The sequence below is a fragment of the Dermacentor albipictus genome, chromosome 8 (assembly GCF_038994185.2).
Source record: "Dermacentor albipictus isolate Rhodes 1998 colony chromosome 8, USDA_Dalb.pri_finalv2, whole genome shotgun sequence".
In the NCBI taxonomy this organism is placed as follows: domain Eukaryota; kingdom Metazoa; phylum Arthropoda; class Arachnida; order Ixodida; family Ixodidae; genus Dermacentor; species Dermacentor albipictus.
Window position 1 is genome coordinate 124,302,501 of NC_091828.1, and position 18,217 is coordinate 124,320,717.

At 43.1% G+C, this 18,217-nt stretch overlaps 1 protein-coding gene across 1 annotated transcript; it reads right to left on the reverse strand.

The window, feature by feature from the left end:
• Positions 1-5,303: 5,303 nt before the first annotated feature.
• On the reverse strand, positions 5,304-18,145 carry LOC135918329 (thioredoxin domain-containing protein 11-like). Its single transcript, XM_065451993.2, has 9 exons — positions 17,712-18,145; positions 16,650-17,202; positions 15,972-16,037; positions 15,747-15,866; positions 14,556-14,732; positions 12,853-13,050; positions 11,863-11,975; positions 7,454-7,531; positions 5,304-6,091 (listed from the first exon to the last, which is right to left on the reverse strand). Exons 1-9 carry the CDS (start codon positions 18,029-18,031, stop codon positions 5,815-5,817), a joined length of 1,902 nt encoding a protein of 633 aa, XP_065308065.2. The 5' UTR covers positions 18,032-18,145; the 3' UTR covers positions 5,304-5,814.
• Between the last annotated feature and the right edge of the window lie 72 nt (positions 18,146-18,217).

Sequence of the window (18,217 nt, forward strand, 5' to 3'; positions counted from 1 at the left end):
TGCCCTAATGCTCACGCATTAAAAAAGGATGCGGGGCTCGTGACGTAAGCGTGATGTGATTTATCGACTCCGGCATGGAAGGGGGCTAAGGTGCCTGATGCCACGCTTCTCCATCGGTGGGAGGTGGCGCTGAGATTGAGGCACCTCAAAAATGGCAGCACACGGACGCCCAGGCACGCCACTTGCGGACGCTAGTTGCGACAAAAAGAGAGCGTCGATGTCGGCAGTGAAGCTCACCTCCTGTCAGCATGGCGACATGTTATTCCAATTTCTCCTATCTACTCTAAAAACGAACCTATTCGAAATATTCCTGCGGTGGAAAATATTCCCCATACGGCGCTTTACAACTTGCAGTGTATCCTCTTCGCTACCAGTGTCCACTGTGGACACTTTTTCTAAAGCCGAGTACTCCTGAGCAAGAAACACTAAAAGGAGACACTAAAATTGCGCTGATGCGGCCGTTGAAAAAAAGAAAGTGAAGACGCCTGCGAGCACCTTCACACGTGCTCCTGCTCGCTACCAGCGTCCATGCTTGTGGACTCTCTTCCTAAAGCCAAGTATGCCGTTGTGAGAAGTTGTGAGGTATTCAAATCACGCGAGTTTGTCAGCCTACATCTTGGTTTGCCTTGCTTTCAATAAAGGGTGCCATATCTCGGCTGAGGCAGCAGTAAAGAAAAGAAGAAAGAAAATGGCTGCGAGCAGCTCACGAAATGTTTTCACAACACGTGTACACATTTGTGAACACGTTTTTTTTTTCAAGATGTTTTTTTTATGCCACGAATTTTTTTCTGTGAGTTCTTAAACAGTGCGAACTAAAACAGTTACTCATTTCTCTGCCTTCATTGCCTTCAGAAGAGAAGTGAGTACACAACCAAGATTTGCAGTAAGGCCTAGTGAGGGGCCTTAGTGAGGTGCCTAAGCACTGCCGTAATTCGGTTAGGAAGAATACCTTGCAAGGGAAGTGCACTCACAAGAATTCACAGAGGTGTATTATCAGGATTATCATGTGGGCCAGACGAAAAGGGGTCAATTCAACTAGCCACATTTAAAATATCCAGAATTTTGCCCACAACGAACACCGAAAGAGAGAACAAAGTTGCAACATTCCACATCAATGAAAGATTGACGAGATGCGAGCAATTTATTTAAATTATTTGCATTGAGCAGCCCGACACACTCCCCAGAAAAGTCGTTGAAAGTACAGGAATAACTTTAGAACAGCACCACTGCATTTTCACTGATGCAAGAATAATAATCATATGATAGATTACATATTGAACCATTACCAAAGTGGCTGGCACAAAGTTTGACGAAACGCTGCCATTTACTCACCACCCCACGAAACCTAGGCAGACTGTACAGAGAAAGTAACAGAGTTTGTCCCAAAGTAAGGCACAAAATTTCCTGCAGCATGCACAATGACTCCACTTGCGGCAACATTAGCAGCAGCCACTGCAGACACTATTCAGCAGGACGAAGTCTGAAGACAAAATTAACTTATGTGGCGTCACTAGATACCAGCACTTTAATTTGAATATCACGGAAGACAAAACATATCACCGAACAGGGTCTTGCAGTCTACGTCTACATGATGACCAAAAACCTGAACCAGTGCTTATAATACAAATGAAGGGAATAATAGACTCTTTCAAGATATAGAGATAATAAAAAAAAAAACACTGTCGGACCGTATGCAATTCCTAGCCTCGTATACCGTATCCCTAGAGCCGGACACTATTACAGATGCATGTGAACTATGAACTAGTACATTGTGAGAGCTAATGCTTCATAGTGGCAGTGAAAAATCGGTAAACATAATAAAGCAGCCGTGACTACCATTCCAACACGCCCTGACTTGACCACCCCGGATTTTTTTACATTCAATAATAACTGTCAAACACTCGAAAAGTTAGAAAATCATGAGTAAGCAATCATACACGACCATACCAAGAAAAAAATAAGGAAGATGCAAATAGAAGGAAGCCTTTGGGTTAGTATCATCACCATAAAAAACTTGAAAACATCTTGAGGCAGGTATAGTGATAAACAAGAATGTCATGGAAATATAAAATGTAACGTATCTCATGGAAAATTTGTTCACAGATGCCATAAGTCATCACTATACTCTTCTACAGAAGGCTTCCTAAACAAATTGCAGTATTAAATGCTGAATTACTAACCAGTTTGGCACGTAAATTTTCACTGTGTCCTCGCGTGTTCACGTATCTTATGTTCACGAAGACTTCATGTCTCCATGTACTGTCGTGAGCAAAAGTAACTGCGAGCACACGGCTGGAATATGCTAAACCGTATCGCAACGCCACCTACTTCCATGCCGTTCAGCTCATTTGCGAGGCTCACATAGTGCACATCTCTGCCCTATATTAATTTGGCATGATCCTGGTTTTATACTAAGCTTCACACTATCACTGCCCCAGTTTTGAGAGAGCTGGCACTACCCGCATGTTTTTTTGTTAACAGTCCTATGCTGTGCTGGAAGATAGCGGGACACCATAAGGTGCCCCTACTACAAGATCCTGCCAAGCCACATATGGCAGGCAGTGGTGGCTTATACAGAACTCACCAAGGAGTAGTGCAGCATATCAGACCGAGCAAACAGTCATGCTGGCGAGAAATATAGGACGCACTAGCAGGCTGCATGGGTCTCAGCACGGTATGAGCTCAAATGGCAAGGAAGTGGTTGGCACAGTGATGCAGTTCAGTGCAGTATAGCAACACTCTCACAGGGGTCCATTGCTATTGCTCAAGACTGTACATGCACCTGATTGGCTCATGTGTGTGTATGCGAAATGCTTCACAAGCACCAAGGTAGAAGACAAGCAAACAGGGCACTTACGAGTGCCTCAAGCTCTGGAGTTGAGCACTTGTCCACACCAATGGCAGACCAAAATTTAATGCAAATCACTCTTTAGAAACATAAATCTGGCAGAATCTATAAAGCCTTACAAACATTGCTGCACAGTGAGCATGAGAAAATTTTACTTTTGAAAATTTGGAGACCATGCATAATGACATAGGGCCTATATGACATTCATGCTCTACAGATCCATTGACAGTAGGAGCATCTCATTTATAACTTTTTTTTTTCAGGACAGTTTGAAAAGCTTAAAATTCTATTACAACATGGCACCCTGTAGGTACCACCACCAATTATATAACTTATTGCTTTTGCATGGGAATTTTCTTCATAATTTAATTTCTAGCACTGTGGTACAATTTTGTTGCAGCAAGCATTGCAAACTCTGCACAGCACCAGAAAAGCAGTGTTAATAAACACATTCCTTGCATTTTGAAAAGCTTCGACTAATCTGGCAAATAATTTGGCATCTCAAACCAGTATAAGGCGTGCTGAACTATCACTAGTGATATCTTTACTAGTAGTGTAGCTATGGCAACAAGCCATATTAAGACTATTAGGAAATGGAATATCCCCCTAAATGAAAGGACACTGTCAAAACAGTGTCCTGTTGTAAGAACTAGCTATGAGGTACTAAATCATACCCAAATAAAACTGGACAACATCAGAACACTCCCAGAAGTACGCGCAACCTTAGCAATATGTGTTGTGGAAATGTTCAGCCAACAGAAATTTACCTTCAAAACAACTCCTTGTATCCCATTATATCTGGCTGTAATCATAAAAGGCAAGATTTTTCTTGACACAATTGGCCATGCTAAAAAGTAGATGGGACACAGCTGTCGTTTATCTTGATAGTGACAGCTTCATAAATGCAAAATTTGTTTAAAGCTGATTAGAGAAAGAGTGTGTTTATGTCTACTGCAACTGTTCTGTTTATGCAACTGTCTTAGAGCAAAGAGGTTTCACCCCTTATAAACTTATTTGTATCTTAGCACCAGACAATGTAGAGCTAGTTTACAAGATAACATAGTTGAGAGTTTTGAGACAGTTGAAAAAAATGCAAAATACAGTTTTCATTTCTTCCTGTAATTGCTAGCAGCCTAGTCTAAAAACAAAAGAACATTACCATAAAAAATGATAAATCTTGCCAACATGAACTGAAAACAACAAAATAAAGTGATCAGGCATGACATACTTCATGCAGGGCTCGGTCTCTGATCACATACTGAACAGTAATACATTTGAAAACAAACTACGCAGATCTATAGTACTGCCAATGAGAGCCGGTAAATGTGAGTCATTTGAGATTTTTCAAGCATAATTGCCTTTCCTGACCAATCTTCAATAATTCTCAACATGGATTCACCAGCTGACATGTAATCTGTTTACTACGCAGTCATTATATAATGCTGAAAAAAGATATATAGGAAATTATTATGGAATAGCTTACAGCAGTCATTCAAAATAGGTGGCTGCAAAAGGCATTGCCAGCAGTTCAAAGTACTAACGCTTCGAATTCACAATATTTGTGCAACACTCTGTTTGCAGTTATAACTCAGAGTTATAAGCAGGAGTTAAAAGGAAAACAACAGGCATTTAACGCACATCTCTACCTATATCATTCCTAAGCTGTTAAGACACTTTCTCATGTTTTCTGGTGTCAGAAAGTACGGCTTGGATTTATCCATTTAAAAGAAAATATGGCTCCATAAATAGGCATTGCAGAAAAATCGCATAATTTTCGTCTCAAAATAAAAAAAAAGATTATCTCGCACTCAATGCTGACTCAGAGTAACAAGCATTTAAGAAATCCACTGTTTCTTCAATCACCGTAAAACGTATAACAAGAAGGCATGTCCACAACTTACGTAGTAGCTTTCTCCCTGCTAAACCAAGAAATCCAACACCATCACAAATCCCAACATTAAATTAGTAGTCAAGATCTAACACCCTTCATCCTAAAAGACTCAAGACAAACAAGGTATACAGATGCTGACAGAGCAAACTCCAGTCAATCATTCTAAGTGACAATAAACAAGTGGAATACTGACAAAAAGAAAAGAAATTACAATAAAGCATTTCATCTGAATCTCACCAGGATGTTTCAAAGCTAGACGGCTGATGATTGCACAATGGCTTCACGGCCAGGAAATACTGCAGTGTCTTACTACAGAAACACAGTCTGTGACAGAAACATCATTTCGGTGCTTGGCACTATCACATGACATTTCTTAGAGCTTTTTGCAATTTAATAAAGTAAGTTCTATTGGTCAAACAGCACACGAAGGCCCTTCACATCACTGCCACTGCCATAGTATTGTAGAAGAAGCAGTGGCCGTATTCAATTAACGTCATCTACATCTGGGCATCATAGTCAAAAAACATTTAGAGCACCATCTTTTAAAGTGGATTATGTAAACCACAGTGACCCAGCTATCAGAGCAATCATTTTGAAAACGGGACACTACATTTGTGGCATTCAAATTCCCAAAAATGGTCATGCTGAACACGGCCCTTTTCGCATGCGGGCTGAGAAAGTGATGTGCGTGCGACGCTGACAGAATTGCAGCCTTGACATTTTCATTACAGGGAGTCTCGCCTCACACAGTAATCTCGTTGTAATGTGCTTAGAAAAGGCAAGCACTTAGAAATGTGCTTGGAAATGGCAATGCCACAACGGATCTGTGCGTCATATAAAACACTGTCGACGGTGAATGTTTCTTCAGGCAGGATGCAGTCGGTGAGCCCTCTCTCTTTGAAAAGTCACACGGCACGCACACACGCACCGACGTTCGACAATGCAGTCCCCGCTGCCCGCACTGAAGACTCGAAAAATCTGTTGCTTGAAAGAATGGCAGCCGCTGCACCACTGCTGTTCGTGTCCACAGTAAATTTTATACATATTAAAAAACACCCTATGCCAACCACAAACATCATGAGCGCCCTCTCCTTCGTAGCCGGGTCAGCAACATCCTGCGTAACGTCTTTTCCCTGCGGTGCGTTTCGGCCAGCCTCGACGGCGGAAGGTTCAGCCTTGAGCAGCGCAGCCGCCATGCCTGCAGCTTGCGTAGGCTTCGCAGAAGGCAGATTCGCGAATCACACAGCGTCTTCACCAACTGCCTCGCCACGTCGTGGCGAAGGTGTCGCAACACAAAGCGTACAAGTCGCGTAGTGGTGATGTAGCCTGAATACTGGACGCTGTCCGCTTTTCTGCAAGAAAAACGGCAACGGATGCGCAGAGCAAATTTAGTTGGTGGTTTTTGCATATCACAGGTACACATAGTCTATAATAGGTGTTGTACGAGTAGTGGAGGGCTATTGGTTTGGCTACCTGATGCTCGAAACAAGACCATTACGCTGCCATGGCTTTTAGGGTTTACTTCATCCACTTTCCATGGCATCTCCTATCCCGTTTATCATAACTAAGTTTCTTTGGAAGAACAAGCAGCTGGAAAAAGAAAGATTATTGTCCCCATCCATGGTTTGACACCCAGGTCCATGATGTCTGTGCCGTAATGCCATCATCATTGCCGTCTTGTGCACATGGTCTTCATGCTGCCACTGTTATCACTGCCAACATCGTCACTGTTGTGCCATCATCTCCAAGCTTCTGTCGTAATAATGGTCATTTTAGTGCCATTGTCATTGAAAAAGCTACTGCTGTATTCATGGCGGTACTTAAAGCTTTCCTTTGGTGGTTCACTGTAATTTTCTTTGCAGCTCACCTCCCTTTCTTTTTAAAACCACCTGAGCTGGGATTTTGAACCAGCAATTTTCCGCATTGCAGAATTCTGGAACTTCCAAGCCACTATAGTAAGTACACAGAGCCAATTCACACAACACAACAGATGCAATTCTTAGGACAAAAGACTGTGATAACGATAATAAATAGTACAAGTTCAACTGTCCCATCACAGTGTGAAAGGCTACAATTGTTGCAGCAGGCATGCAATGAATCACGAGGAGAGATTCTAACGTTGAACAGAATATTGTGTCGCACTGAAATCAACACAAAGGCAGCCTGCTTAAAGCGGCAGAGTTCTTATAGCGCAGCTTCGAAAATCCACCAATGTCACAGAGTGGGAAGCAGTCAAAGTTCACTGTAATATCACAATCCTGTACCGACGCCTGGCTGCACAATGAGAGGACTGCTTCGGATGAAGGCAAAAAATTACAAATGCATGCTAATAATCAACATGAAAACTGTCATGCTCACACCTACTTCTTACTAAGGGAGAGAAAATTGTTTCAGCAAATGTAGATTTTCTGAGGTAAGGTTCTTGAAGAGGTAGCCAATGTTCTCAGTCTAAATGGTCTTTACTTTTAAAAAAACCATTAGACTTTCTAACCGCAACACAGTTTATCAACTGACAACATTACTGCAGCTTGGAACATCACTTGCGATACAAATGTTTGGAACACTGGCATCACTGTACCATACAACACAGGTTAGCTCTGGTTCAGGTTTTTCTAACGAGAGGATGAAATGCACAACATAAGTCTGGCTTCAAGCTTGACCACTCGCATACAACTGCTTTGATATTGTGCAACATGCGACAGAAAGTTTCTTACTTCCGTGAAAAGAAAATGATGGTGGGATACTGTTGTACAGTGAACTCCCAGGGCAGGTCATTCTTGAATGCATCGACCCTGAAAAAAAAAAATGATTATGAACTTCAGACAGAAAGCATACTGTGCCATATTTTCCTATGTATAAGACACATTTCTTATTCCAAAATTTTTGTAAGAGCATCTTATAGAATGATGTGACTTATATATGTACAAATATATGATGCAAGTGCTAGCGTGACAAATATGTGAATTTTTTTTTTATGAGTACAAGAAACCATGTGTAGCAGCATCATGAAACAATTTGAATGTTGTTCAACAGTGGAGCGACCGTAGCAACAAATTTCAGCTCCTAGGGCTCACCATGTAAGCAGTGTGAGGGCAGCAGTAAAGGACTCCATGAATGGAGGATCTCATGTGCTAGCTTACTGTTATAGTTTAGTTTTTCTTAAAGAAACGGTTAATCCCCCAGAATTGGCACCATAAATTTTTCAAATGCACCACAATACTATTTGTTTTGTTGGGTTGTAAGCCCAACAAGACCTGGCAAAAAAAAGAAAAAAAATGTGAAGCAAAACCAGTAGCACTAAGTGGTGCCCAAATCCACACCCCAGTGACGCCTCTCTTGGCAGCAAAAGCCAATTTCCATGGTCATGCTTTTGCTGACTGCATGTGCCGGAAGCAATTGCAGAGTCGGAAACAAGTAACTGCTGCCACGTTTTGAACACTACCTCTTAGTTATCACCATCATCATCAGTCTTTGCGAGAAGTCACAGAAGTCCAGCAGCTATAGCAGTAGTCAAAGTGCTTCCAGCTTTCTGTTGCCATTTTGCTTTCGTATGTGTGTGTTCAGGAGTGATGTGATCATTGTTCCTGTGTTTGTCCCAGGCATGCCATGCCACAGAGGCAATGCCAGTGACATGCTTCAAGATGCTTTAAAAAAAAGTTATTCAGAGGCTGACGAAGGTGACCCAGCGATGCTACCGGCTGACATTGCCGAGCTTCTTGACAGCGTGTTGGAGGATGAGTCCTTCGATGGCTTCAAGTGAAGTGCAATAAATGTTGGTTTCCTGCGCCTAAGAGAAGTGTTGGTTTAAGTTTTATTCTCCTAGAATGTGCAGCTCGTATAAATATTTTTTACGAAAGGTTAGTGCGAGTACCACATTTTGCGATGAGTGTACGAGCATGGATAATCAAGCTTCATGATGCCAAAAGAGTTAAAATACGTACGTCTTATACACAGCTGCGGCTTATATATAGTAAAACCTTCTTAACTCGAATTTCACAGGACTGAAAAAAAATGTCCAAGGTAACTGAATGTTGAATCATCGAGGGTACCAAGAGAACCATAGACAAATGCTTACTGCACCAACAAACCATTATTCACTGCATTAATCAGCAAATCCTGTTTCCATATTGCACAAAAGCAGCACAAAACTTCCTATTCTCATCACCTCATGATTTATTAGTGCAAGCCGCAGCAAAGGACTCACAACTTCCTATGCAGTGCGGCCATGGCGCAAAACCCACGCCTTCATCCGCAACACGCTCTTTTCTCTACCACATGCACATCCGGATTATTTTTCACCAGTGAACTGGTTGGCAAAAGCATCACGATGTAGCCGGCAGGTTCGATGCCAGCGTGCAGACTGTGGTAGAATCACTCATCCTCGACAACTTTCACCACGCTTGACATTGCGTGCACATTCTCTAAGTCAAAACGAAACCTCTTATCGTAACTACTGCAGGCAAAACCGCAGTCCTTGACGCCATCTTGGATAGCGACCATGCAGTTCTGAAGACATGCAATTAGTGTATAATCGTCAGAACGAAACTAATGTTTGTGCAACTGCTGCAGACAAAATCATAGTCACTATCGACACAGTGATGGATGCTGATTATGCAGTTCTGAAGGTGCACAATCAACACAGCATCACCTGTGGTGGTACATAAACACAAGAACAATGTCTATAAAGGTACGAATAGGCCTAAAACTTAGGTTTGTTCCTGTCACTCCCATATAATTGTTGCTGATGACTAAGGCAATGCGGACTCCAGCATGTTGTTTCAGTTAGACGCTAGTGTCGCTCTTGCTCTTTTGCATCGCACGTTTGTGACGCACCATACTTCAAGGACTCTCCAAATTAACCTGCGGATATGTCCGAATTAACGAGACTTTGATGCTATTAAATAGCGCATATACCTGGCAGGAGCAGAGGACGATTCCGAATTATCCAGTTTTCTGAATTAACGAGGGTCAAATTAAGAAAGCTTTAATGTACCAACTTTGTAGAAAGTCACGAAAAGTAGTGCATGCATGTTATACAAGGGTTTGATTTATACACCTGAATGTACTGGAAGTTCAGCTGAAGGAAGAGTAATGGTATATTCAACTGGTCACTGTTAAGCACTCTCAAGCGATCTTGACTCGGGCATGCTTTCTCTGTTTCCACTTTCAAGAGGCCTCAGCATTGCTGCAAACTGAATCGAAGGGCCAGCAGGAACCAAATAAATATACCATAAGCTTGTCTTCTTAATTTGAAATAAAAGATATGGTTAACTGCTGCTGCCTCTACTGCACAGTATGTTAAAAAATCTCACCTTTCTTAAAAAATTAAGTTATGGAGTTTTAGTGCCAAAACCACTTTCTGATTATGAGGCACACCGTAGTGGAGGGCTCCGGAAATTTCGACCACCTGGGGTTCTATAATGTGCACCTAAATCTAAGTACATGGGTGTTTTCGCAATCTCGCCTTTCTCATTTCCCTTTTTACAACTTCAACATACTGCTACAGACCTTTCTTCTTTTTTCCAAAATATTACTTTTCTCACCTGGTAAACCATTTCAAAATTATTTCAAATGCAACCTTATTTTGCACTTTTGCTTTCTGAACATTGTCTTCGTTATCTTTTCTCAGAACTCCTGCAATAGTGCATTGTTTGGCTGACGGCACTAACAAATCATATTAATGAATATACATCAGTCCTAATTAATCACTGACACCTCACATTTACTCACAAATGGCACCGAACAGACTGGGGATGATCCAATTTAAGTTAAATATTCCAGTCTCACGGTTTACTTGGCCAAAGTGAGCAGGAATGTCATGCATCATGAACACCAGCATGGCAGTTCTTCCGCTACAATGCTTATATTCTTGTGTAAAATTGGCACACCTAAGCAGTTGTATTTTCTGAATTGATTTGTGCAGCGCTCGTGTTTGTAGCGATCTTTGAAGCTTACTTTATGATTACTCCACCCTGTATCGGCCTTTGGGCTAACAGTATCGATAAATAAATAAATAAATAAATAAATAAATAAATAAATAAAAATAAAAAGAGTTTTTAAAAATGTGCACTGATCACTTTCTCACAGTGGATATCAACCACAAAATCCACAAAAAGAGCAGCCCACAAGGCATGGTTACATTAGGCAACAGTGTAACAGTAATAATTTTGTATTGCTCCCTCTGCCTTCCCAGGCAAAGTTACAGAGTGTCTTTATGACCTAGCACAATAGTTTCAAGTAGAAAAGCTATGTTCATCTCCATTCCTCTCTAGGGATCTCTCCTTTCATGCTCGCAATTACAGCGTCAATACGAAATATTGCTGCAGCAAAAGCGTAGCAGTGAATCAATTGTTTCCTGATTTAACCCCACAAAGCCAGGAACCATTGCACATGAACGAAAATTAAGATAAGCTGTTCGCATTTATGTCTGGTCATGGAAAGAATATATTACTACAAAAAGAAAGCAACAAAAGGAAATTCAAGTAAATACGTACTATTATTTACTGTACAGACTCTTGTGAGGGCTGCAATGCCAACTTCGCAGCCCGAAATTTGGAAAAAAAAAAGATTTCAAATGAAGAAGCAATCGAGTTCGGTAACCTGATGACACGCACGCACTCGTGCGAATTTTGGTGAGGGGCATACTTCTCTTAAAACTTCTTTCTGGGCGAGTTGGTGCATACCTTGTGGATGTTACTTTGTGGATGCATGTGCTTGCGGTGTTACAATTTTTAAGTCAAGCACACTTCCGAATACCGCTAACAGATGGCAAGAGCTGCGCATTGACCTGTGATGCAGTGGATCCAGGGTGTGCACAAGTCACCGGCTGCACCAGCACCATTTTGACCAAACGGTTAGGTCCAGTGTAAGGGCCGCTCCTTGTCAATATTTTTTTTAATGTGCGGCCCTTACACGAGTCTATACGGTAGTACGGAAATTAGTTAGTATAATTGGTCATAAATTATGTGCAACTAAAAGCTTGCTCCGGCACATCAAAAACACTACTATGGGCTCTGCGTGTGGATTACAGGTATAAATCAGAATTTTAAGGTACCTAATTCAGTTTTTAAAAATGGTGACATTTATAGGGTGAAGTATACAACGTCCTATACTGTTGACTCACCTAGCAAAGATGAGGCCCTTGAAACCCCTGAAGAACCTTGCCGTGGCAAAGAAGTGGTGATAGATGGCCTTGCAGAAGCCACACCAAGACGCATAAAACAGTACGACTGCATCCTGGAACAAGATGCACAGAGGGTACTTAAAAGTAGGAACGGGTGTATGGTTGAACTCAAGCAAAGCTAATATGGAAATGAAAGACCAATTCCAACAACCACAGTTTCTCACGCGAAGCACACGCAGCAGAAGACGAAAAGAGCAACCTGTTTGGTATAACTCGGAATCACATAACTTTCACTAAATTGTCCCGGATGGGGCAACAAAGTGCGATGATCAATTGAAACCTCTTCCTGTAAGGAACGCCCGGTTCAATCATTTCTGAAAGGCCAGTGGTTATTTGAGCCCAAAAGACTGCAGTCAACCGCACCCTCATTGGCATCAGAATAGAACATGGCATATTACATGGGTGAGCCCCGCAACATGTCTTGAAAATGAACAGAGCCACGCAAGGCCACAGCTGATGCCTTCTTTAGTCCAAAGTGCTAAGAGGGTGCATAGACCTGCATCTAGCTTCATTCTTCTTATCATTACATTTTACTATTTTCTTCTCTCTCACTTTCATCGGTGGTAATCCCATGCCTTCTCTTGTGCATACAGGAGTTTGTTTTGCAATAGAGCTCTGCTGCCGAATGGTTGAGCTTGTCGCACACTGTTGCCTGATGGTTGAGCTTGCTAACAGTGAGCTCAACCATCTGATTCTCAGTCTAAACCATCTTAGTCTTAACCATTTAATTATAAAGCTAACAACGATAGAGTGCATATAGAGTCGGAGCTAGTGAAAAATTCTGCAAAACTTTGTGCTGTGAAATCACGCAGTTACGAGAAAAAAGGCAAGCGATGTGAGCAGAAGATAATAAATCTTGCAGCAGAGCAGAACTGAATTCATTGTACAGCCCACAAATCAACAGATGCTAATCCAAATCCGTGTTCTCACCCGTGTAGTGTCCAACATGAGCTTCCGGAAGCCCTTGCTGCTGAGTTCGGCGACAAGGCCATCACTGCTACCAAGTGTGATCGAATCTGGTCCAACCGAGTTTAGGTGGCGGTCCAGGACCCGATCAGAAAAGTCAACAACGAGCTTCTTTAGCGTGGGCGCGGTCACTGGTCCACGAATAACATACTGGGCTTCATCCTATGTTTACAGAAAGAAAGAAATTCAGTGGTGATATAGCAGTAAATGCGAGAGAAATGCATTAGCATTACATTGTACTTCATTTAGTTCCCAGATCTATGATTCAAACCGCATCCACCGCATTGCAAAGTGTTGTTCAAGACTAACTAAACACACGTGAGCAAGCATATGTATATAGGGTGTCCCATGTAACTGGACAGAACCAAGGTAATGTTGTTTGCTGTCGCTTAGAGATACTCAGATCATTTTTTAAAATTTCGTCTAGTTAGATAAGTAGTCTTAATTAAATAATCAACTTCTCAAATAGTGTGATTAGATTAAAAGTGTCGATGAGAAAATTGTAGAGCAACATGAAAAACTCCCAATACAGCTTTCTGTTGCACGATACGTGCGACATAGAAGTGTTTTTGCAAGCGTGAAGGAGCCTGCGAATACACAAAGTGCCACAAGTAGCCAGTTGCTCGGTCAATTTGCATGTATTTGCAGACTTCTGTCACGCGTGGAAAAACACTTTTATGTAGCATGCATTGAGCAACAGAAAGCTGTATCGGGAGTTTTTGATGTCGCTCTACAATTGTTTCTCATTGACAATTTTAATCTAATTATAACATTTGAGGAGTTTATTAATTGATCAAGACTAATTATCTAATTAGGTAGAATGAAAAAAATAATCTCAGCATCTCTAAGCGACGGCAAACAACATTACCTTGGTTCTGTCCAGCTACGTGACATTTGCATATTTTTAACGTTTGGCTAAAGTTACATGGGACACCCTGTACATATACCTCTCTATATATATACACCACATAGCCAGCTTCCCACACTTAATTATATTTACACGCTATTCCCCTTTGACACTCCTAATGCTAACGCATTAAGATAGTAAGCACACATTGTGCGGTTCTTCTGTTGCTGTCAAACCTTCTGTCCTTGGGCGAGCCCCCAAACAGCTCTCATAACCATGGGGAATCCCGTACAACCTTGAACCTCAAACATACAAGCAAGAAATAGTACAAGACACCCTTAAAAAACGTACAAATTCGAATGAAACACCTACACAAACTTCATTTCACACACGGAAAAAAAGACAGCCCTGGTATTAGAGTGAAGGCTAATAGTGCTTTATTTGAGACAGACAGCTGATCCACCAGTTCAGTGACAACAAATGAAGCTAGGTCCAATGTGAAAGAATGACCCATTTGCAGGAGTGGGCAAGTTATTGGGTTAACAGTATATCAAACTGATATTTTGCAAGAAAATGTTTGGTAGCAAATAATCTCTTCAAGCAGGCAATAACACGAATATTATGGTAGAATCCTTGTAGAAAGGTTGCCAAGTGAGAAAACCATGACAAAGTTATGACTCTGGCTCCTAGAGTGTGTCATATGAAAGCATCACAGATGGAAGTTGTTGCAGGCACACTACATTAACAGACTACAATACGGTAGTTACCCTAAAATTAGTGAGCTCCGGAAAGACAGAGATAAAGAGTTGTTAAAACGCACCTTCGTAGCATATATGACAGCAGTAGGGATGCCATCAGAGAAGAGACCAGGTGGCGCAAATTCCGAGTGCCTCCCATCCAGGGCAACAAAATTGACAGTGCTGTTAGTCCGGCAGCTGAGGCCTGAGAAGCGACCTTTCAGGTCACACGCCTTGTAGTCCTGGGACAGCTGATGCATCTGCATGTGAATATGTGGAACTTTAACTTTGCCGGGCTCTAAGAAAGCAAAGAATGCATTTTTCAAATCCAGGAGCACTTCAGAAGCGGACAGAAAATACCCTTCCCCCATTCCTTTTCATTAGAAGCATAGTTATTAATAGCAGCAACTCAAAGAAGCTAAACATATCTTCTATTCAATGCATGAAATGATTTAGGTAGTGCAAAACATGGCACAGTGAAAGCAACTGTCACATCACCATAAGTATATCACCACGAACTGCGTAGTAGCTTTTTACTACTTTCCTCTGGTGACAGCTTCTAAGCTTACTGCAGTTTCTCTGCTATATGCAAGTCTTTGCTGAATGGGCACTAGAACCAATATCACATTATGACTTTAAGTTGTGCATGTGTACTTAGAAAACAGACATTCTTTGCCTTGGTATTCTTGAGTTAGCTTGTATGTGTACTGGCTTCTACATCCCACTGCCAATAACTCCATTCAATTAAGTCAAGCTTGCACCTTATCACTCAGGACAGCTGTGCACATATGACTAATCAGCGTTGAAGAGTTAGTCATGATGCAGTAAACATTAACGAATAATAACCAGCATTACATCTCCTTAGTGTAAAATCTATATACATTTTCAGTGTTACACTGACTACATTGCCCACCAAGTTTATAACCCATAAACATTCTCAGTGTCATATCACACATTATTGTTAACAAAGCAATAAATGGGGCTGGTTGGTTCATTTTGATTTTTTTTAAGACAGCACTGATTTAAAAGCACTGCACGAAGAAACAAGACAGAAACACAAATTGATAGGACAAGGCATGACTAACAGCTTAAAGGTATTAGTTGCGCTTTGTCTTGTCAACTTGTGTTTCCATGTGATTTCTTTGTGTAGTACTATTGCAGTAATATACTGTGTAGTAATATAGAGCACATGTTAACTACTAAGCACCAAGTACCAAAAAACTCTTGTTGATCCGTGTGCCAGACAGATGAAGGGATCAGAAATGACTAAGCACCTGAAAGTATTCTGGGCTGCCATGCTCCGCATAAAGGACAAGCGTTGACTGGTTCTCAACGAGCTTCGAAAGACTCCTGCTTTTCAGGCCAGAGGGAGACACCCAGTGAAGTGTTCGAGTCTGCACATAGGATTCACAATCAAACATGCAAGCCAGCAGCTGTGAAGGCAATGAAACATAATGCAAGACTTTAAGGTGCACCTTTAGTTGAGTGAAATTTAATACCTCACGAGCTTTGTTGAACGTCCAATCAAGCACAGTCTTGTAGTCCATACCTTTCTCACTGTAACCCTGCGAAAAAAGAAGGAATTTGCCTTAGTACAAACACAAAGGAACCTTCGGAAGTTTCTTCACCTTACCAGAAGTTCACAAGAAAAGTGTGCTAAGTCTACAGGAAACCAAAGGTCCCAAAACTGTTCAGCTTGTCAGACAATTTAGCTCACCAGGATTCATATTAACCCTTCAGCCACTTTCAGGAAAAAATTCTGGGATATTACACTCAATATTCAAGACCTTTCAATGTTGTGTTAGGTACTGCATATTCATCCATTTGGCAGATAGACGTGTTGCACAGCATCACAGGAATGCTGCACAAAGCATTTGTCTACAAGAACACTTACTGATCAACTAAGGGTCACGTGCCATGGTAGCTCAGTGGCTACGGCATTGTGCTACTTAGCACAGGGACGCAGGTTCGATCCCAGTCACAGCAGTCACGTTCTGATAAAGGCAGAATGCAGAAACAGTCATGTACTGTGCATTGAAGAACACGAGGTGGTCTAAATTAGTCCAGACCCCTCCACTATAGCGGCCCTCATAACCTACAGTGAAGTTTAGGGACATCGAACACCACAGTTTAACTGCAATGATCATCTGGTGGCCGACTCCCAAAACCGAACTCACCAACGACGCGTTCCAGGTGAACAGCGTCACAGCGTGCTCGACGCCGATCTCCAGGGCGGCACGGCCGTCCACGGCCACGGCGAACGCGACGTCCCGCCAGGGGTCTCGGGTGAGCGCCTGCAGCGCGAACCCGTAGAAGCTCTCGTACGCGCCGCCCCTGGGGTCGCCCACGATCCCTAGGACCACGGCCGTGTGGCGTCGAAGCAGCGCCGCGAGGTCGACGGCACTCGTGACGCGTACCAGCGGCGTCGAGACGTGTTGGAGGAAGCCGTCGAGCGTCCGCATGGTGGGCGTCACGTTCATGGGGAAGACGACGTCCCCGAAGTCTCGGACGTGCGCCACGACGATGGGGTAGAGCGAGGGGGAGTGGCGCTTGCGGCAGCGGCCGTTGGGCCACCAGCAGTTGACGGCGCCGAAGGCGAACTGGTCCCGGTACCGGTACGCCAGGTACTCGAAGGCGTCGCGGGCCCGCATGCTGGCGGCGTCCCACGGCGCGTAGTATAGGACGAGGGACACGTCGTACTTGTGCACCCGCTCCGGGTCCAGCTGACCCCTGCGATAAGGAAGGAGGGAGGCGCGTAGTTTTTTCTAATGTCTACCGATGCAGAGCTTATCTATGGGTTTTCGTTCCTACTGCTTTTCGCCGGGAAGGATTTTACCTCCGGCAACGAGCCGCACAGATCACGTGTCGGCTGCTACGCGTTTAATACTAACAGCAGCTGTCGAAGATGAAATGTGCTATACGCGTATGTTTACTTTCTTGTTCTGTATCACGCGCTCTATCTAGTGTATTCGAGTTTGTTTACAGAAACCCATGTGGTTTCTGTTTAGGTGTCTTCCATTGCACAGACAGATCTACAACTCTACCACGAGTACGGCATGAAGTGGTTTCCACGTCTTTGGTTCTCACGGTAAACAAAGATGACTTCGACAGCACGTCTGTAGTATAGTGTAGTTTTCGTTCGTGCGCGGTGTTGCAGGGTAACGCTATGCCCGAGTTTTCCTTTAGGTACTCCACGTAATCGACAGCCGACAGACGTCTGCTTTCAGCCAACCACGTACCTGTAGGAGTCATTTACGGGCGAGTGTTTTGAAAAGAAGCGTCGCGGAGGCGACGCCGGTCGCGTCTTCTTGGCCGTTTCGTGCAACGCCGCCCAGCTCGCCAGGAGCAGGAGCGTGAGGAAGAACAACTCTCGTGCGTACGACGTCATCGTCCTCCTGCGGTGTGCGTCGAGGTTATCCTCGTCGACGAGTGTTTCAGAGGTTTCAGAATCGGAGCGCTGCTCCCGCGGAGCGACACGTGGATTAGCGTCGTCGTTCGTCGTCGGCTCATCGCTGTCACCACTGCTGCTACCGCTGCTGTTTTCGTCGAGCTCTTCCATGGTGACGTCATTGCCCCCACGTCTCGCCGAAAGCCTCCTCGACGCTCTCAGTGGAAGGCGCGGAGAGCTTCGGACACGACACGATCGCCGCCGGCAACTACGCAGCGATATCGGTGCAGCTGTTGCCTGAAAATGTTGCCTGAAGAACGCTTAACTTTCCGATCGGTTTCGATATCTGCCGATCAG

Coding starts and splice junctions, on each gene's coding strand:
- LOC135918329 (XM_065451993.2), bottom strand. CDS start 18,031: ATGGAAGAGCTCGACGAAAACAGCAGCGGTAGCAGCAGTGGTGACAGC. Junction 13,051..14,555: donor CTGTCATATATGCTACGAAG/GTGCGTTTTAAC, acceptor CTGTAAACATAG/GATGAAGCCCAGTATGTTAT. Junction 11,976..12,852: donor TCATGTTGGACACTACACGG/GTGAGAACACGG, acceptor ATCTTGTTCCAG/GATGCAGTCGTACTGTTTTA.